The following is a 21915-nucleotide window of genomic DNA, read 5'->3' as shown; positions in this document are numbered from 1 at the left end:
AAAATAAAAATAGAATATGTAATTAAGTAATGGAGCCTCCATAAGGTTAACTCGTCTGTATAGATTTTATAAAATACTTCTCTATTAAATAAAAATAAAATAAAATAAAAATATTTTGTAACTTCTGTAGGTGGTTGACTACCCCTTAAAGGCTAGTAGAGTTTTCTCAAGAGATGTGATGACCCACTAAACCCCAAGGGTGGCAACCTGGTCGATAAACCCCTATTTCTCTTTGTTTCTTCTCCATTTTTATAGATTTTTCTTAAAAAAATATTTATGAGATACACATGCATACATACATAATCGCAATAACAAGTCTTAATACGGTGTTAGTTAAATAATTTTTGAAAAAAAATTATTTAATTATCTTTCTTATCCACAAATGCACTCCCGAACTCAAAATTCTTTTTAATCCAAAGATTGATAGTCACCTAAACTGTCAATAATTGTCAATAAAGCTGTATTTATTAAATGTCTTTGAAGCGGGCCTAATTTGAAGCCCATTATATTATTAGGGATTGTAACCCACTAAATAATAGCTCAAGCTTAGCCTTAGGTTCAATTTTAATAAGACCAATAGTCTCATCACATAAAAATTGACAAGGGCTAAACAACCTCTCAACAATGACCCTTGTAGAAGGTCCAAGGTTCATTGCCAATCTTCTAGGCCAATAATGAAGATTAAACTCAAAAATGAATTGACAATAAAGAGATTAGCCAAGAGCAAGCCTACTCAAAAGTTTGAGCTTAATTAGAAATATTCTGTTTCAACCCATGTGTGCCAAAGGTAACATTTTGGTCTCTAGAGAACAACCAACATGCTTCAGCTGGTCCATAATTCTATCCACCATCAAATATACATCAACTGATTCTGCATGAGATCTGTCAAAGGAGGTGAACTCGTGAATCACACCATTCATTTCAATCCAGCTACACCCTGGTGTCTTTCTAACTGCTTTCCATTTCATGAGCCTCCTTACATGAGCATTGGCTTTCCATTCTCGACATGCTGAGTATAAGTTTGCCAAAAGCGCATATGTACCACCATGATGGGGTTGCAGCTCGATAAGACGTTTCCCCACAAGTTCCCCTAGCACAAAATCTCGATGAATCATACAGGCAGCAAATAGAGCTCCCCAAATGACAGGAGTAGGCTCCATTGGCATGTTGGCAATCAATTTCAAAGCTTCCTCCAAGCATCCAGCCCGACCAAAGAGATCAATCATGCAGCCATAATGTTCTATATCAGGCTCCAAACGAAAAGCACAGCTCATTAATCGAAAGAACTTGCGTCCCTCATCTATTAGTCCTCCATGAGAACAAGCACTAAGAACACCAACAAAGGTAACTTCATTGGGTTGAACTCCATTTTTAAACATGCAAGAGAATAGATTCAAAGAGCCTAAAGCATCTCCATGCATTGCCAACCCATTAATCATGGCAGTCCAAGGGTAAACATCCTTGCATGGCAACTGCCTAAAAATGAAGAATGCCTCCTTCATGCACCCACACTTCGCATACATATCTATCAAAGCTGTCCCTAGTGTTGAGCTCAATTCCAGTTTTTGGTTATCCAAATATCGGTGGATCCACCTCCCTCGATCTAATGCCCCTAGTTGTGCGCATGCAGTGAGAACACTGGACAACGTGAACTCATTGGGCGGGACGTCTTTTAGAAGCATGTCCTGAAAGATGCGAAGCACCTCCTGGAATCTATGACAATGCACGTAACCTGCCATCAGTGTGCTCCAAGAAACCACGTTTTTCCTAGGCATTTCATCAAACACTTTATGCGCATCGTCGCAGTAGCCACACTTCGAATACATGTCGAGCAGAGCACTGCCAACGTAAACATCCGAAGGTACTCGCCCCGACACTATGTAAAACCCATGAACCCACTTTCCAAACCAAACCTCACCCACCGTCCCCGCTGCGCAGAGAACACTAACAATGGCCACCTCATCGACCCTGACACCTCCCGATCTCATCTCCAGAAAACATCCCAATCCTTCCATGGCAAGTCCATTTCTAGCATACCCATCAATCATTGCCGTCCAAGCAACCACATCAATCCTCTGCAGACTTTCATCAAACACCCGGCGGGCGAAACCGACGCACCCACCATTTGCGAACACGGAGATCAACGAGTTCCGGACAAAAGGGTCGAAACTGAATCCGAATTTCACAATTTGAGCATGAACCTGAAACAGGGTTTCGTTTTTCAACTTGGAAAAGGCCTTGAGAAGTGCAGGAAATGTGTGCTTACTCGGAGCGACGCCATCTCGGCGCATTCTTGCAAATAGAACAAGGGACATTTCGGGTTCGGGACTTGACGCAAAAGCCCTGATCATCATGTTCCACAGGCAGATGTCGGGCGTTTGGATTCGGTCGAAGAGAATCGAAGCGTAGGAGAGATAACATGGTGGAGAGATGGCGAGGAAACGTAGGAGGAGGTGGGGGAGTAACAAGATGTCGTGCGAGAGGCCTGAAGTGGTGAGGACAGTGTGGGTTTGGAAGAGATGCTGAACGGTCACACATCTTTGGAACAAAGAGAAGAAGGAATCACGCAGAGTCGTGGCTTGGCTGGTGAAGGTTGCAAGCATTAGTATTATTGCAGATAAGCGACATCGGCAACCGAGGCTGCAAGCAGGGGTCGGCGATCATACCCAATCCAATCAAACAGAACACACTGTTCTTTTCATTTTGAAAAAATTTCGGAATTTTAGGGTTAGAAACTCTGTATAAGTATTACTCCAAAATTATGAAAATAAAAAAAAATTGAATTATAATTTCATAACATGTTTTTAAAAATTAAGAAGATAAAAAATTGTTTTTTATACTTTAAATAGCAATAAAGTATATGTTCAAAAAATAAAAATGCAAAACCTTACTTTTATATTTTAAAATTGACTTTTTTTTTTTTTTTGTTGCAGGAACATTGTATTATATAATAATAAAAAATGATAACATTATATTTTGAATGACTTTCTTTTCAAAATTTTATAAGTGTTGCGGATATTTCTATTTTGGTTATACTAAAATTCAAATTGTAATTTTGCAAAATATTTAAATTCAAATGGTCATTTTATTTGAAGTTTTGTTAATAGTCTAAATAGAATCATTTAATCCTTAAAAGTAAAGCTGGGACGTTAAAGTATTATGGTAATATATTACGACAATAATTAAAATTTATTAAATTTATTTTTTCAATTTTTTCTACAGCTACTAAAAATCAGCAATGGAAACAATATATATATATATATATATATATATATATATATATCAACATAGAAAAATGCATTATTTTTCAATTCTTTGTTGTATTCCAACCAAGAAAAGAAAAAAGTAGCACTAATATCCAATAATCCCTTAATTTTGGGTGAAGGACTTGGTTTAGTTATATGCATAAAACTTTGGATTGGGTCAGGCTAAATGCAACCTCGAGCTCAACCAAAAAAAAAAAAGGCTTGAAAAAGATTAAGACTTGTCAAAGTTTGATTCAAAACTCATGGTACTTCAAGGTAAACTTGGACTAACTCGTTTACCTTTTATGAATCCTTAAAGGACAATGATTGTATCTCAATTTTAGTAGCCATGTAGTCATGTCGAATATCTTTTTTCTAACGTCAACTTGATACTTGTAGACAATGTATGTAAATGCATTGTATATGTAAGATAGAATATTTATAATTTAAATGGATTTAATTTTCATTTTGTATTGATGGATTTTGTGATGGAGTGAACTCTGGTTTGTAATAATCTCCCCTGCATTTGATTTTGAGTTATGTTTTCCTAAAACTATGAGTTTTGTGTTGTACCTATGGAGGCTGCAAAAGGAGGAGCTGTTGATACTCGATCATGATTTAGGTTATATATGCACAAATATATGCATGCGTATACATATGTATGTATATATGCATTTTTTCTTTTTTTTTTGGACCGACATTCTTAGATAGACTAAACTCAATGCAACTCAAGCTCGATCCAAATGTAACTTAATTGGGCATATTATTTTGGGGCGAAACTTATATTAAGCTCAAGTTGAAATTTTGGATTGAACAAATCAATATTCAGCTACCCCAATCCTGATAGTCCTAACCAACATCACAGTATAAGTTCAATTCAATAGTCAAAGAATAATATTTCTTTTAATTGAGTTTTGGACTCCGTGACAACATTCAATTAGACTATAATTGTGCGGGCCTAAACTACGGTATTCTAAAATGAACAAATTTTTTTATGCTTTATTCTAATTAGACTCAGAAAGACACGAGTATTTGTGGATTGGATTAATGTTGAAGCAGGAATCCCTTTGTAATTTATTTTCATATGCTTGTACAAATGACAACAATATACACGTGCGGCATTCACAATTTGCATATATATATATATATATTGATATACCCAAAATCCACGCCAGACAGCCACACTTGAGCACACATAGACATAGCCCATTGGGGCCATGCTCTTTGTCAAGAGACAGTGTGCGCGTTAATTAATTAACATAGTCTAGGCAAGATTGATCTAGCGGGGGCAGGGGTACCGGCGATGATCCTATTCTGAACCAGCCTTGACATTTGGCCCTTCATCTCCTTGCACACCTTCTCCAACTCCACCACCCTCCACTGCATCCTCTGCAGTTTCAGTCTCATCTCCTCCTTCTCTCGTGAAAACACTACGCTCTCTGCCGCCTCCGCCTCCGCCTCGGCCTCTCGGCTTGGGGACGCCCCTCCCATCACCACCTCCCTCGTTGCACCCGCGCCCGCGTAGCTGCGGGGCTTTTGAGATATCAGAGCTTGCACTGAAATCCCCGGAGGGATTCTTGGGTTTTTGGCGAGGTCTTTGCACGCCTCCAGTGTCAGCTTCTCGTAGTTCAGGCACCGGCACAGCCTCGACCGCTCCTCACTTGGAACACCTGGGTGAGACTAAAATTACCCCACCCCCCACCCCCAACAAAGTAAATAAATAAACTATTATTTTCAATATTAAAAATTATATAAATATTGTGTATAAAATATTATTATTATTACTGCATTTCTCAATAGTTTATGCTGCATTTTATGTTTTTTTTTTTTAAGAAAAAATTTCATAAAATTATATGAGTATTGATTGAACTTAGGGGATGATCTTGATGGGGCATTATTATGGAAAGTAAAATAAATTATGACTTGTTTTGCTTGTTGGGCGATGACAATTTATTATTTTTGCTATGGGAAAAAGACTAGCTTGACGATTATGAAGAATTCGGTGAGAGCACATGCCTCCAAAACGAGTATAGACACCATTAAAAGAATTATAAATAAAGAAAGAAAATAACTTGAGCTACAATTGCTTTGCTGAATGTCTATTACTATAAAGTCAGTGATTGAATAGTTTATAAAAAAATAAATTAAGATTTCATAAAGAAAATGTTGAATTTATTAGCTCAAAAAGGAATTATAATCCTTCAATTGAAAAATTATGATATAGACTACATACACAAGATCTAATGTAGTTTCATTATTTATATGCATTTAATTTTATTAGATTATTTTTTATACATACAATAAAAAATTAAGTTTGATTCCATATGCCTGATAATTTCTTCCCTAAATCTTTGATCTTTTAATTATATTTTTAAAATTGTTCTAAATATTTACTATTAATTTTAAAAAAAAAAAACCTAGGTGATTTTTAATTTCACATAATAACTCGACTTTTCCTAAATTTTTATATGCAAATACCAATAAATTCATTCCAACTTTTCTATGCTATGAATAACGCAATTTTTTATACAATTATTATTCATACCTCTTGCAATTAAATGTTGGATTTCACTTTTTGACCAATCAAATCAATGTGTCAAATCAGTACTCACACCTTTTTATTCTAATGCATTGCAGCATAAAATTTACTTTCAAAAAAAATTACTTGGACTGTTAACTCATGTCATATTTTGAATAATTAATTAAAATTTTAAATTTCCATTGATTAAAGAATAAATAATTTTAAAAATAATGATTAAATAAAATTTATTAAAAATTATCCTGATTATTCATTTTTTTCTGTTAAACCATTAGCCTAATATTTCTTCTTCTCTCTCTTAGGAAAACAGATTACACATCACATCTCAAAATAAAAAGTGACCTAAGAACCCTAACACTTCGCAATCTAAGATCACCTAAAAATTTTTATACATTTTAAACTTGGGGAGGAGAAAAAGAAGAAATGCCAAACCCATTAAATCTCCAATGAACCAAAAAGCACAAAAGTAAAACAAAACAAAGGAAAGAGGCAGCGCAGGCTGAATTGAAAGAAGAAGAAAGAGGAAAACGTAAGCAGAAGAAGGAAAAAGGCCAAATGTAATAATTACCTGAAGATAGATATCGATAGCTCTGTAGACCCCATCGAAGCAGTCCCTCGCACCGTCGGGTAGACTCTCTGCAACTCCCAGAAACGTCGACAGCTTCAGCTTCTGATCAGGCGCTATCTCTCTCATGTACTCATCCACCAACCGCCCCACCCGCTTCATCTTCTCAGCCCCCGACTCAGTTACCCCGTTCCCATTTACAAATTCCCTTAGCAGCCTCAACACCAAATTCACGTCGTACACTACACCGCCGGCACCGGCGGAGACCAACAAATCGTCCAGCGTCGCCTGATTAAGCATCCCGCCGATCAACCTCTCGAGCCCATCTCGGCACTCTCTGCTCAGCCCAAACCCAGACGCAACTCTCAACACCCAAAACAGCCCTCTGCAGGAGAACACCTTTTCCCCCATCAAAATCACCCCGTACGCCGCCGTCTCCGCCAGATCCCGGTACCGGGAGATCTTTGGAGCCGCCGCGTCGCCGTTCTTCCGCCGAACGGCCACGCTTTTCAGGTAATGGAGGAGGAATCTCGTGAGTAGGAGGTTGTTGTTGTTGGGCCCGTGAGCCCCCAATGTCTTGATGAACATTTCTATGATGTTGGGGGGCAGAATCGTCAATTCGTCGAACCACCATGCCTTGACCTTGAAACCAGATGTGGTTTCAGGGGAAGAGGACGAAGACGAGCTAGAAGTAGACGACCCGGCCGTGAGATGTGAATCCGAAATCTGCTGGTTAGAAATTTTTGCGAGGAGCGAACCGATGAGCCTTTGTACGAGGCCGCATGAATCTGCGTACGAAAAGAATGGTTCGCAGCTCTTGAGACAGGTCAAAGTATCATTCCATGAGCTTTTGCAGTGCATTATTTGGAGGAAATTCTCTGTTTTCTCGGGAAAATTCTCTGTTTTCTGGAAAAAATTCTCTGTTCGTTGAAGGAGATTGCAGGCGGAGGCCGCCTCTGTCATTCCGAGAAAGACCGCGCAGCAATGAAGGAGACATACGTTCGATGCTGTCACTTTGATCTCTCCATTGTTGTAGCAGAATCTCAGAACCAGCTCAAACCCATCCGGGCCTCCTGGAAAATTATTGATTTCAATCCCCAAATTTTTTATCTGGGTTCTTCTTCTTTCTTGCTGGAGGATCTTCTTCAACCTTCCTGAATATTTTGATATCTTCTTCTGCAAAAGCGAAGTGGGAACAGTTCATGATAGAACTCATCATTGATTAGTATTGTAATTAAAGTGTAAATTGTGGCAGACTGACTGGAGAAGATGGTAATGGAGGTTGAGAATGGAGATTACCTGATTGAGAAAGAATGTTTGTTGACCATTAACATGAACTTTGAGATCACATGGCTCTGGCATTGCTACTGCTGCTCCCGCCGCTGCCTTCATTGATGAAATGAAGAAGCCTATGCTTTTGTGTTTTAGGGGAGCGGTGTGTCACGGGTTTCACTTTGTCACTTTTGACTATTGCAAATGCCATGCGGGAATGGCAGCACACCACGTAAATTTATTAAACTAATCAATTAAAAGTTAATGGGAAAGTTTGGATATGAACATATTTATTAATATGCAATATAAAATAAAAAATAAAAAATATATATTGTTATAAAAATACAGAAAATAAATAAAAAATAAATACAGACGAGACATCATTTTTACGTGATTCGGTTATGCCTACTTTACAGGCGGATATGATCAAAACTTCACAAAAGTAATTACAATATGATATGAAATTGGCTTTATCTAAAATATCTCTATCTTCTCTTATCTTTTTTTCACTGAATCTCTCTTCTTCTCTTATCCTCGCTATATGTCTACTTAGATGAAAGTATCAAATGTATATCCCAAATATAAGAAGGGTAGGGTGTCCTTTTCTAGGGTAATATGAATAGTTAAGCATTTGTTGGGATGAAAAATTAAGGGGTAGAAGATGAAGTGACATACACTTTATTAGTACAAACATATGAGGCAGGTTCACATGAGACATGAATTAGTGCAAATATATGGGACAAGTTCATAGTTGACATGGGTGACATTCACCTATATTTCATAACACTCCCCCTTGAATATCTCTCATATATTAACTCCTTCTATTAAGATCTTTAAGATGCCTTATTCTGATAAGATGAATCAATTTCTTTTTAAGTGAGACAAAAATTTTTAAATTACAATTAGAGTTTTTTTTTTTTTAAGAGGTATAATGACTTGTGTTGTAGTATGTAGCTCATATTGAGTGAAATACGTGTATAGAGAAAGTAGACTGAAGAAAATTAAGAAGTTAGCTTGAAAAAAATCGTTGACGATTTTCCATAGGTACATCAATAGTTTCTTCTAGAAGCCAACCAGAAAGCTGGCCTGAAGAAAACCATCCATAATTTGATGAAACTATTGACGGTTTTGTTCGGCATTGGTTTGAAATTTATTGTTTTATTGGCTGGGACAATTAATGGGTTAGGGGTGCCCTCACGGTACAATACAGGGGTATTTTGAAGAATTTTTCTAATATCTCTGTACGGAAAGAGATAATATAAATATATATATGATGTAACCCTACTTTTGAGGATAATGAAATTTAGCTGCCGCTTGCACCTGTTGATGTAAGCATATTGCCGAACCACATTAATCTATGTATTTTGTTGCTTTATCTCTTTATTTTTTAGTACTATTCATATTGCCGCATGTTTCTCAACAATTGGTATTAGAGCTAGGTTACGATGTATGAGATTTCTTCTGCGAAGTTTGATATGGTCAAGTTTGACGAATCTGGAAATTTTAGATTATGGTAGAGAAGGGTCAATGATTTGTTAGTGCAGTAAGGCATGGTGAAGGTATTATATAGAAGTAGCCGAAAGGCATGAACGACATTAATTGGAAGGAACTGGAAGCGAAGGTTGTGGCAACTATCAGACTTTGTTTAGCTGATGACGTGATGTATCACGATATTAACTTATTTGTTGTTCCTAGTATATCTTATCTTTGTAGATCATGTTAAATACAGGTGCAAGTGACAAATACATGAAGTACTGGATCGAAGGCTAAGATCAGACCAAGCAGACGTCAAGTAAGAAAGATCAAAAGGACACTCACTCGAAAAGAACTCAAGCGCATCCAATGAAACTAATGTAGAATCATATGTATCATATGTAATGAGGAGTGTTTGTGGTAGTATTTATTGTAACTCTTGTAATATTGTTTCACGCATGATTTTTGAGTAAGAGTTGAGCAAAATGCACATGCATACTAGGACACAAGAGTATTAGGATTTCACTAAGTCATAAAATTCAACACTCATGGTTTTCAAGGATAAAAACAAAAAGATTGACAAAAGAATCCTATACTTAAATATGTTTTCTAAAGAGACAAGTTTTCAAACATCTTGGTATTATGAACATTTGCATATTTAGTCCCGATTTTGTCAAAACAAGCCTTTTTGTCCTAAACCTTCAAGAAAGTCAAGTATATTTTAATAAAAGGACATAGAAACATATAAGATATCAAAATGAGCTTTCAAATGTGTTTTTATAAACAAGATTATCTTACATTCGATAGAAACTTCATTTGGACAAGTATAAATGTTCATTAGACTTAATATCTTTAATATATATACTTTTGTCTAAGAATGTTTTAAGTCATTAAAAGGCTTATTGGTATGAAAAAAACAAGGCAATCGTCGACTAATAAGGTGTTGTCGTCGACTAATAAAACCAGTAGCCTTATTGTGTTTCTACCCAGGTCAATCGTCGACGAATGGCAATGAATCGTAGACGAATGGCAATGAATCGTTGACGAATGGGTTTGACTCGTCGATGAATTTTTCTAGTAGCCAAAACAAGTTTTCATCCCAGATGACTCGTCGATGAAAAGGCATGATTCGTCGATGATTGAGGGTGACTTGTCGACGATTAGGGTAGACTCATCAACGATTAACATCGTGAACTAAACACCAACGGCTAGAAAATAGTTTGTTTCTTTTGGGTTTCACTCCCAACAGTCACACAACGGCTAGCTTGGGTTTTTGGCTATAAATACAAGTTCTTAGACTTGTTTAGGAATGGCTTTGGTGATTTTACAAGTTCTTAGTGAAAAATATTGTTAAATACAAAACCTAGGCATTTTGCATTTTAGTTCATATTCACAAGTGCTCAAAATTCTCTCTTGCTCATTAATCTTATGTATGTGATAGTCCATGAAAGAAAGATTTAAAAAAATTAGATGTTACTACCCATATAAATAAGGTGCACCTTTCTTTTCGAGAGTCTTCCCATAATAACTCAACGATTAAGCATGCTTGACTTAGAGTAATCTTGGGATGTGTGACCTTGTGGGAAGTTTTCTCAGGAAGTGTGTGAGTGAGGACAAAACACACTGAAAAATAAAGATTAGATGTTACTACCCATATCAACAAGGTGCATCTTTCTTTTCAAGGGTCTTCCCATAAGAACTCTACGGTTAAGCATGCTTGACTTGGAGTCTTAGGATGAGTGACCTTCTGGAAAGTTTTCTCAGAAAGTGTGTGAGTGAGGACAAAATACTCTAAAAAAGATACATGTTAATTTGTGGGGCCAGTCATTAGTCCAATAAGGCTTACCCCCTTGTTGTTTGGTCCAGGTGGAGGATGAGAGAAACCATGTTCCCTGATAGACTCAGGTTGGGGCGTTACAGATTCATTCCTTGAAAGAATAGTGTGAGGTTTGGTTTGTAATTGATATTAGCTCAATTGAGGAACATTTCTTTGCATACCCATCTTATTGTAAAAGGTTCTTTGTGAACCAATTAGTGAAGGTTCTTTGTGAACCAAATTACAAGGCTTCTTGATGAACCTTGCGGCTCTTGGTGAGCTATAGGGATTTGTTCTCGAGTGTAGGGATTTGTTCCCGAGTAAAGGCTCTTTGTGAGTGGTAGGGATTTGTTCCCGAGTGTATGGATTTTTTCCTGAGTTGCAAGGCTTCTCTGCTGGTGAAGGAGTTTCTTAGTGGATTGTGGAATCCTTGAGTTGGTCTTAAGGCATGGACTAAGGTTTAGTGTTGAACCATGTTAAAATACCAGTGTTAAACTTCTCTACCCTACTCTTTATTACTCTTGTGCATGATTTACATTTTATATATTATGATATAATTGCTTGTGCCTTATCAAAAATTTTATTTTGCAAAGAAAGCCATAAATACGCGAAAGAGTCCATTCACCCTCCTCTGACTCTACATACTTCCGAGCCAACAAGTGGCATCGGAACATACCACACACTTTTAGTAACCTTTAATACCCCTTGACTAAGCTGTTTGTCTACGTGTTATTTTTCTCCATCATTGGAGATGAGGGTGAAGCGAAGATTATAAGATAAGATGAGAGATAGGTTCGTGTGTATTCAATGATAGTTCTAACGTTGAGAGTAGATAAAAAGGAGTCTAAAATGATAGAAGAGTACTTGTAAATAAAAAATTTTAAAAATATTCATTCTCCTGTTCTCCTTTATAGATATTTATTTTGTACTTTTTTTTAGCTCTTATGTTTAAAAAAAAAAAAGGATGAGCCATAACATATGTTACTGCTTGGTTTAAACCAGTGAGGAGGAATAGTGGGTTGTGTATTTTTCGTCCACATGACATTATTAAGGGAGCTTATGAGCCTGGACAGAAATTAAAGTGAGGTGATTCCAGCTATGTTTGCATCATGGGGCATAAAGAAGGAAAAAAATTTGTCCTTTGGAGGGTCCTCCTATCAAATCCTCACATTCAATAAAAATACATTAAATATTGAGTATTACACACCCGTTTGATATGTTTTTATTAGATGAAAGGATTTGATAAGAAGACCGGTCACCTTGGTTTTCCGGAAAGACCTAATTTTTCTTCAGAAGAGAAGATCAAAAATGGAAAAGGAAAGAACTGAAGTATTGAATTTTTACTAGTGGATTTTAAAATTTTTTATTTTCTTATTTAAAAAATACGTACATACCTGTTCTTTTTTATGTTTAAAAATTATTATTTGTACTTTTTAATATATGGGTAAAAGATAGTGATCTTCCTTAAAATTCGATAAAAAAAAAAAACAAAGATCTCACTTGACGTTTCAAAACCCACAGAAACCTTTCTTGTTTTTTCAAAATTTTCAAAAAATTCTTTTCAAATTTGTTTAAAAAAAAAATAGATTTTCCTTATTATTCAGTAAAAAAGACAAACTTTTCGAGAGGTATAAGTGTCCCAATAATCAAGTGTCAGGAGAAGTTTGTGGGATTTTTGAAATATTAGGGGATATACGTGAATTTTTTAACCTTAGGAGAGACCCTTCTCATTTTGCCAAATCTAAGGGGAAGTTATTGTCTTTTATGTTGGTATTAGTGTTTGTGTTTTAAATTTAAAAAAAAAAAATCTATTTAAGAAATATTATATAACAACCATTGATTTTATTTTAAATTAAGTATACATTAAATTTAATATTCTAATTTTAAAAATTTTAGAATATTAACTATTTTTTTGACGGTTTCATATTTATTATACTAAAAGTTATTCTTAATTTTGTCTATATAAGGTGTGATCCAGCTTTATATCAAAGAACATTTTTCTTCTTAAAAACAATTCTATTTTCTACTATTTTTTGCGATTTATACTTTGTTGGATAACTAAAATAATACTACTTCTCCAATAGTTCAAGTACTTGTGAGTGAACACAAAATCGAACCCGTTAAGTAAAATTTTAAGGAGAGTGATCTTTCCACGCCTCAACTAACCGATAAATATTTACATTTTTTTATCATTAATTTTAATAATATTTATTTTCCCTTTCCACTATTTGTTCAACAATCTTAAAGTCGAGTGCTATTTTCAATTTTAGGAAAAGAAAATTTAAATTGTTATCTTGGTGAGCATTTGGGTTGTTTATCTAATAGTTTAGGAATTTGATTAATTTATAAAATATGATTATTTGTGCAATTTTAGTGTCTCAAAAATTTTGTTGTTGGAATTAAATTTTTTTTTTATTACATACGAATTCCAATCACCAACGAGCCATTCAGACCCCTTAGTGCGATACCAAACCTAAAGATCAGCATCCTCCACCCCCAGGTCTCGCTGATCAGGGCAAAATCCGGATGCGAACTTGGCTTCCGTGCATTAGTTGGTATTAATTTTTTTTTTATATTTTAGATTTGTTTGTTTTGTAAAATAAATTATTCATAAAATTTGTAAGTCAGAAAAATTTCCTTATTTGTGGTTATTTATTTATTGGCATTATAGTTAGTTAGCCTGTCATTATGCCCTTTACTTTACAGTTTATATTATTATAAATGCATTATAATATGTTGATCCTAATGTAGAAATTGTTGTTTTATGCAACCTCAAGATACTTACTATATTATGTATAATTCTTTGTGCCTGTCTCTGTGTGTCCCAAGAGATACATTCACTGAAAACAAGTTAATGGGTATAATGATATGGGATAATATTATCTTTTTCTATTATTAATAATGAAAAAAAAATATTGACCTTTCCAAAATTTCACCAAAAATGTATTAAAAACATTCAAATAATTTCTTGAGATTTAATGAAAAGATACAATTTTTCTCTAAACTTCTAAAATTTTTATTATTTTTTTCTAAACTTTAATCTTTGGGAAAAGGACACAAACCTCACTTTATATTTATTAAAAAAAAAAAAAAAGGATCATGAAAAAAAGTAGTGTTTCAAAATTAAATGTTAAGTTGGTGTAAAAAATTTAAAAAACTTCAGAGAGAGTTTGCATTTATTTTTTGTCTTTGTTTTATATTTTATATTTTTTTATACTTATAATTGTTAATTTTTATATTATACATACAAATAAATAAAAATTAAAAATATATTAATACAAAATTATATTGTAGCGGGTATAAGTTAATGATAAAAGTGTGATTCATTCTATTAACTTTTGAGGGTTAAGGGCATTTTTATTCTAGTTGAATGTCAAAATTAAGGAAAATTTATAAAAATTTTGAAATCTTTTATCAAACCTAGATCAGTAATATTCCACTTTACCATAAAAAATAATAGAGAAATAAATCGAAAAGGAGGGGACAGGTGGACCGGTTTTTATCTTAAAAGAGTTATAGGCATTAGAAATATGTAAGTTTTTGTACATTTACATTTGTGCCCTTTTTACATTTACATTTACATTTACATTTGTATTAAGAAGTACCTATAAATACTTCTGCACTTGTGTTTTTACTAAAAATAAATATAATAACGAAAATGATTTTCTCTCAATCCCTAACTCTCTGTTTCTCATAACTTCCTTCTCATTCCTCTATGCTTTCATCTTCAAAGATCTCCATGGCAGAATTCAATTTTTGTCATGGTATCAGAAAGCATTATCGCTCCTCTAGAATTTTGTCATGGATTCCGGTGCCATTTCTTTCTATTGAAACACTATTTCTCTTTTTAATAAATTCAACAAGAAGAAAATGTAATGCAGTTTCTAATGGGGCTAAGTGACTCTTTCAATAGTATATGAAGTCAAATCTTATTACTTGATCCTTTTCCCTCCATAAACAAAGTTGTTTCTTTGGGGTTACAAGAAGAGAAATAGAGAGAAATCACTTTGGATATATTTATACCTAACCTTGAATCCATTGTTGTCTTGACAACAAAGCCTATGAGAAAAATGGAAATTTTGCCTCAAAGCAAACCAATTTTCACAAGGATAAACGTGTGTGTAGTCATTGTGGATACACAAGTCATACTTCTGAAAAGTGTTATCGAATTCATGGCTTTCCTCCTAGTTTTAAGTCCACAAGAGGAACTACTTATTCAATTAATCAAACTTCTTTTGTGGGTAAATCAAATGATGATGGTTCACAGTTTCCTTTGTCTCGAGATCAATACTAGCAGCTACTTTCCATGCTCAAACCACAATCCAGTCCACACTCTGTAAATCAAGCCACTTCTGGTGTTCTACCAACTCCACAGTTGTCTTCTATTGATAACTTTGCAAGTAATCTTGTTCCCTGGATTATTGATATAGATCTATAGACCAAATGGTCAACTCCATTGCTTGTTTTTCCACCATAACTTCTAAAGTTACTTCTATTGTTAAACTACCAAATGGTCATTCAATTCTAGTAACACATATTGGTACTGTTCATTTATTAGATAATCTTGTTTTACACAATGACCTTTGTTTTCCTTCCTTTTCTTTTAACCTAATTTCTACCACTAAATTGACATGTGATTCTTCATGTTGTATTGTTTTTGTTTCCAATTTTTGTTTCATCCAAAACCTGTCAACATGGACAACGATTGGAATGGGTGAGGAAAAGGCTAGCCAATATCAATTACTGCAAAGACACTTGGTTGATTGTTTTGTTTCATCTTCTTCAATAAATCAGAATTTTAGTTTGTGGCACTATATGCTAGATCACATTCCCTTTTCCAAGTTAAATTTTCTCAATAATTGTGTATCAAATATGCATGTACTAAAATTTCCTAATTCTTGTGTTTGTACAATCTTTCCATTAGCTAAACATAAATGTTTACCATTTCCTTCATTGTGATATGTGGGGGCCTTTCTCAGTTTCTGCTTTAGACGGTTCAAAATACTTCCGCACAATTGTAGATGATTATTCCAAGTCCACTTGGTTATATCTTCTACAAAACAAATCTCAAACCATACCTTATTTATAATCTTTCTTCAAATTAGTTGAAACTCAATTTCATTCTCAAATCAAGAAAATTAGAATTGACAATGAATTGAATTTCACATGCCAGAATTTTTTTTCTTCTCAAGGTGTTATTCACTAGAAAATTTGTGTTGAAAGGCAACAACAAAATGGTGTAATCGAATGAAAACACCAACACTTACTCAATGTTGCTCGTTCCTTATGATTCCAAGCTTCCTTACCACTCAATTTTTGGGGTGATTGTATTCTTGGTGCTACCCATTTAATCAATCTTACACCAATTCCATTACTATCCCATAAATCTCCACATGAAGTTTTGTACTCCACACCCCCTTATAATCATCACAAAGTTATTGGTTGTCTTTGTTTTGCCTCTACTTTGACTCATGATAGATCTAAATTTGACCCAAGAGCAAGAAAATGCATCTTCATTTGTTATCCTTTTGCTGTCAAAAGATACAGATTATATGATCTTGAAATGCATAAAACTTTCATATTTCGTGATGTTGTGTTTAATGAACATATATTTCATTTCTCTTCTCTTTATTTTTTCACCACACCTTGTAATTCATTTGTTTTTTCCAAAATCAGCCTTTGATTTTCCAGATTCAATTTTCTATTCACCTTTAACTTCATCACAATTGTATTCTCAAAATTCTACAAATTCATTTCCTTCTTCTTCATTAAATTTGCCTTCTTCTTCTACTATTCCTCCACAATCTACAGATTCATCTACTCATATTCAACAATCCACAAGGACAAGAAAGCCACCAAACTACTTGTAAGATTATCATTGTCAACTGGCTTCTTATCCCCTATCTCAATCTGTTTCCTTGACAGATTAGTCTTCAGGTATCAAATTCTGACTTTTTGATGTCATTTCTTGCCATCAACTCTCTAGTTCCCACAAACATTTTGCTTTACCCATTTCATCTATTTCTGAACCTTAAAGCTTTTCTCAAGTCATACAAATTCCTGAATGGCAAGCAGTATTAATGAATCCTGAAATCAAAGCCCTTAAGGCAAATCAAACATGGACTCTCACTACTTTACTTGTAGGAAAGAAACCAATAGGCTGTAAGTGGGTTTACAGAGTTATTACAAAGCTAATGGTACCATTGAAAGGTACAAATTAAGCTTGTTTGGTTGCTAAGTGGTACAACCAAATTGAGGGTCTAGATTTTTAGGAGAATTTTTCTCCAATTACTAATATGACCACAGTGAGATGTTTGTTGGCAATAGCAGCTGTCAAAAATTGGCATTTATATCAATTAGATTTAAATAATGCTTTCATGCATGGAGATTTAAATGAGGAAGTTTACATGGACATTCCACTTGGATATGCATAGTAGGGGGACTCTAGAGTTCATAAATTACAAAAGTATCTTTATGGGCTATGACAAGCTTCTAGACAATGGTTTTCAAAATTGTCTACTACCATTATTGCTTATGGTTTTCAGCAAGCAAAGTCAAATCATTCATTGTTTGTCAAATCAGAAAATGGTTCTTTTATTGTATTGCTAGTTTATGTCGATGATATAATTCTGGATAGCAAAGATTTGAATTCAATTTTTGAATTGAAAGCATTTCTGGCCAACAAATTCAGAATTAAAGATTTGGGAAATTAGAAGTATTTCCTTGGATTGGAAGTTGCTAGATCTTCTAAAGGCATTGCATTGTGCCAAAGAAATATGCTTTAGATATCTTGCAAGATTTAGGTTTCATGGCTGCCAAATCAATGACATTTCCTATGGAACAAAATGTAAAGTTTTCTAAATCATATGGTGGTCTTTTAGAGGATCATTTTACCTATAGAAGATTGATTGCAAGAGACGTTTACCTCACTATATCATGTCCAGATATTTCTTACTTTGTGCAAGTTTTGAGTCAATATATGAACAAACCAAGGCAATCACATTTAGATGTAGTACACAAAGTACTTGAGTACTTGAAGGGTGCACCTGGACAGGGCCTTTTCTTTCTTGCTATTTTTGATTTTCATTTCAAGGCCTTTTGTGATTTGGACTAGGTTGGGTGTGTGGATACTAGAAGATCAATTACAGGTTTTTGTGTCTTTCTTGGAGATTTTTAATTTCTTGGAAGTCCAAGAAGTAACAAAATATCTCAAAATCCTCAACTGAAGTAGAATATAGGGGTATGGCCTCTACTACCTGTGAGCTCTCTTGGTTGATTTCCTTGTTAAAATATGTTTAGATTCAGCATTTAAAGCCAGCAGTAGTCTTTTGTGATAGCAAAGCAACTCTTCATATTGTTGCCAATACTGTATTCCATGAACGAACAAAAGCACATCAAAATAGACTACAATATTGTGAGGGAAAAGCTGCAAGCCAATATGATCAAAACACTTCATGTTGCTTCTCATTCTCAACTCAGTGACATCTTCACCAACGCTCTTGGATATCAGCAAGATGGGTGTACCAAATATATACACTCCATCTTGAGGAGGACTATTAGAAATATATAAGTTTTTGTACATTTACATTTACATTTGCATTAAGAAGTACATATAAATACTTCTGCACTTGAATTTTTACGAAAAATACATATAATAAAGAAAAAGATTTTCTCTCAATCCCTAGCTCCCGTTTTCTCGAAACTACCTTCTCATTCCTTTGTGCTTTCATCTCCAAAGATCTCCATGGCATAATTCAATTTTTTTCAATAGGTTTGATACATATGTGTGGAAGGTTCCGGACGATCAATAATAGGTGGTTAATTGATCTTCAAAATTAGATGGATTTCAAGTTCCCAATTTAATTGTTTTAATAGAATACTAATAGTCTTTTGTTATTTTTAATAAATTTTTGTTTTCTATAGAGATGATGGTAATTAAACTTTCTAAGATTTTACTAGTAGTTATGCGTCGTAACATTATACTTAATTTTCTTTTCTGGGTCCAAAGAGCTATTTAGAAGGATGAATATTTTTTTAATAGAATTTTAAATAGCAGTGCAAATAAACAATAAGTTTTTGAAGATTTTGGGATACTTGGATCAATGATTTCTCTTGGAAAAAGGTAAATAATAAGAAAATTTATTTTTATTGTATTTTTTTTTTCTATATGAAATAAATAATAATGATGTATAAATTTTATTCATAAATTTAAAATTTTTTAATAGTTTTGAAGTTGCAAACAGGCCAGGCAAGGCTTAGTGGGGTGTTTTGGCCTGATATGAAACGCAGAGGCTGGTGAGGAAGTACAAACAGTATACAATACAATGAATGAATTGGGGAAATAAATAAATAAGAAGGCAGAGAGAGAGGACAAGGGGAAGGGGCGGCCAGGGACAAGGACGACGAGCCCCACCCTGTGACCTAACATCAGATTCAGAAGCAGAAGCATTGCGTTGCCTCATTTCTATTTGCCTTGCCCAGAGGGCTACTATTTTTTTTTTTTTTTTTTTTTTGTTTTTTCGCTTGTCACTTTCTGCCGAATTGGCTGCCAGTGCCACCCCCCTGATTGATTGATCTTCGCCATTTTTTAAGTTCATAGAGCTGTTCTTTTATTTTCGGACATGTGAACGAATGGGACCCGCCCCCGCCCGTGAAGTTAGTGAGAAAGGACGTAAGAGCATTGAGACGACGCTCGCCGTCGCCGCCTTTCCTCAACTGGGAGTTCCGTTCCATTCCGCTTCGTTTGGATTGATTTGGGTGAGTTTGGGAGAAAAGAAAAGAAAAGAGAAAGAAAAAAAGAAACATAAAGGAGTCTCTCTCTCTCCAACTCGCTTCCTTTCCCCTCCCGCTTTCCGGGAAGTTTTTATTTAAGAAAACCCCTTCAAATACCAAAACTTCACTCGTAATATTTACTTTAAATTATTATCCATATAATACAAGAAATAAGTCCCGTCTTTTCTAGTTATCTAAACAATATAAGAGACGAAGTATTCCCCCCCTTCTTCTTCTTATTATTATTATTATTAGTCCATTTAGATTTGAAATTTAGTTTGAGGAAAAAAAAAAAAAAAAAGAGTGAACCATTTTTATTAAATTCTCTATAATACCAACTATTTACTCTTTCCAATTATTATCCAACAAATCATTTCTCTAGTCATCTAAAGAACATAAGAGAGAAATCATTGTTTTTTTTTCTTTCTTCATTGAGATCTAGTTTGGAAAAGAAAAAAAAATGATTTATTTTTCACTAAATTCTCTCTATATCAAATATACTAATAACAATAAAAATTGGTTATATTATCATCATAATCTTAACAAAACCAAGGACCATCCATGCATAAAATCAAATTTTCATTCATCGATTCACAACATATCTTACTTTCTCTCTTCCCTTGTACACAAATATGAACAAATTCTAATTTTAAACAGGGCCGAAAGAAACTGCCAGTTGCCTCTCATCCATGGTGAACATGTATTTAAAGTATCGTCCAGTTCTTTTATATGCCCATTAACTGGAACTAAACGGATGAAATGATTAGCGAAATACCACAACAAAGGGAATAAGTGAGTTCATAGAACTCTTGAAAAATTTTATTAAGGTCTTGATATGACGTCCCAAAATTTCAATCCTTGCTCAAGGATTAGGGTTCTTTCTTTGCTTGGCCGTATGATTTGATTTTCAAAGGTATTCCCTATCGCTCTAGAGTTGAAAAAGCACTATCCAGAGGGTTATCTTTCATCTTCCTGTACTATCTAATGCTTTAGAAGCTACCATGGAGTACTATAACACGCCCCCACCTTCCCCCCGGCGGCACCTAGGACAAGAGCAAGGGCCGAAGCAAGCTCAGCTTCGGTCCACCACCGGTGAGGTTATTAGGGGAACTTTTCGTAGAGGCAAAAATGGCAACAAAAGTAATTCTAGCTTAAGGTCAATATGGAAAATGTATATACATTATAAAGCCAACTTTTACACTCGAAACTATTATGGAATGGGAGTAGGCATAAAAGCAAAGCTGTGGTACACCTGCAATATGAAATTGCATCTTCAAAACCTTCTTCAGCACAAAATAAAATAGACACAGGAATCGATCATATGCCAATGCCATGTGGATTAACTCATGTCCCACAGCTTGTGTTATACAACATGGGCAGTATCTGAGACAGCGTCATCCTTTTTAATCCTGTTTTCCTTTACCTTTACAAAAGCCTTTTGGACAGCAACTCTGCAGTTCAAACAACCTACACTCCCTCTATTCTATTTCTGGGCTAAAATGAACATCATTCAACCACCACCCTTCCTACATACAAGAAACACAAACTGCATTTTTCATCATTCCTTTTTTTTTTTTTCCCCGAAGGTTGCACACATCAAGATTTCACAAGGTATGGTTTGTGTGAAGGTTGAGAAGGGGAACCAGCCACTGAAGGTAATTCAAATGAGTCAGCTGCTGTTCTGAATTGGCTGTTCAACACCCTGACAGGATGAGATCTTCCTTAGAGAACGGTATTGCAAACGAACCTTTTCACCACTTCCAATAATCTGAAGCAAATACCTGCGAGCAAAACTATCAAACATCAGATAAGGCTCCAAAATTTTTTACAGAAACAAACAACCCCCTTTGTGTTGTTCGTTTACCCCATGTTTGTAATGGGGAGCATCCCTTGAAATTCAACAACCTTAATAAGCTCATCAGGTGTCAGCTTCGCATATTTTTTGCTTTTCCTTAATGTCAACACCACATCTAGAAACCAAACTCTGAAAATTAGAATTAGAACCATGTTGCATGCCCCGTTAGGAACTAGTCTCTCACTTCATTATTTTTCCCTTTCAATTAATGAGAGAGAGAGAGAGAGAGAGAGAGGGTTGAAGCAGTTAAAACGAGAGAGCAGCAGGTAAAGTGATTGTTTTACTTAAGAGAGAAATATCCATGTAAAATGACTATTAGCCCCCAAACTATCCCCATAACTGAACCCCAAAGGTTTTCCTAAAATCAACTATCATGGC

General features: G+C 34.8%; 3 protein-coding genes across 3 annotated transcripts in view; all 3 read right to left on the bottom strand.

Moving 5' to 3' along the window:
- Window positions 1–713: 713 nt before the first annotated feature.
- LOC131153156 (pentatricopeptide repeat-containing protein At1g50270) lies at window positions 714–2757 on the bottom strand. The gene has a single exon (XM_058105273.1). The coding sequence runs from the start codon at window positions 2601–2603 to the stop codon at window positions 768–770; it is 1836 nt and encodes a 611-aa protein (XP_057961256.1). The 5' UTR covers window positions 2604–2757; the 3' UTR covers window positions 714–767.
- Window positions 2758–4289: 1532 nt separating this feature from the next.
- On the bottom strand, window positions 4290–7884 carry LOC131153155 (BTB/POZ domain-containing protein At1g50280). Its single transcript, XM_058105271.1, has 3 exons — window positions 7649–7884; window positions 6353–7525; window positions 4290–4925 (listed from the first exon to the last, which is right to left on the bottom strand). Exons 1-3 carry the CDS (start codon window positions 7739–7741, stop codon window positions 4500–4502), a joined length of 1692 nt encoding a protein of 563 aa, XP_057961254.1. The 5' UTR covers window positions 7742–7884; the 3' UTR covers window positions 4290–4499.
- Window positions 7885–20811: 12927 nt separating this feature from the next.
- The window catches only part of LOC131154055 (uncharacterized), a 78213-nt gene continuing 77109 nt past the window's right edge, over window positions 20812–21915 (bottom strand). The window contains exon 12 of the mRNA XM_058106548.1: window positions 20812–21463. Within this exon, the coding sequence (XP_057962531.1) occupies window positions 21352–21463 (112 nt within the window). The 3' untranslated portion in view covers window positions 20812–21351. The remainder of the gene's footprint in view (window positions 21464–21915) is intronic.

This window comes from Malania oleifera, chromosome 4, assembly GCF_029873635.1.
Source record: "Malania oleifera isolate guangnan ecotype guangnan chromosome 4, ASM2987363v1, whole genome shotgun sequence".
In the NCBI taxonomy this organism is placed as follows: domain Eukaryota; kingdom Viridiplantae; phylum Streptophyta; class Magnoliopsida; order Santalales; family Ximeniaceae; genus Malania; species Malania oleifera.
The sequence above is the reverse complement of the archived record's forward strand: the minus strand, read 5'-3'. Positions and strand labels throughout refer to the sequence as shown.

What these genes read in the sequence shown, in the direction of transcription:
- LOC131153155 (XM_058105271.1), bottom strand. Translation starts at nt 7,741, where the DNA reads ATGAAGGCAGCGGCGGGAGCAGCAGTAGCAATGCCAGAGCCATGTGAT. An exon ending in AAACATTCTTTCTCAATCAG is followed by an intron (nt 7,526 to 7,648) that starts GTAATCTCCATT and finishes TCGCTTTTGCAG; the next exon opens with AAGAAGATATCAAAATATTC. An exon ending in CTATCGATATCTATCTTCAG is followed by an intron (nt 4,926 to 6,352) that starts GTAATTATTACA and finishes GGGTAATTTTAG; the next exon opens with TCTCACCCAGGTGTTCCAAG.
- LOC131153156 (XM_058105273.1), bottom strand. Translation starts at nt 2,603, where the DNA reads ATGCTTGCAACCTTCACCAGCCAAGCCACGACTCTGCGTGATTCCTTC.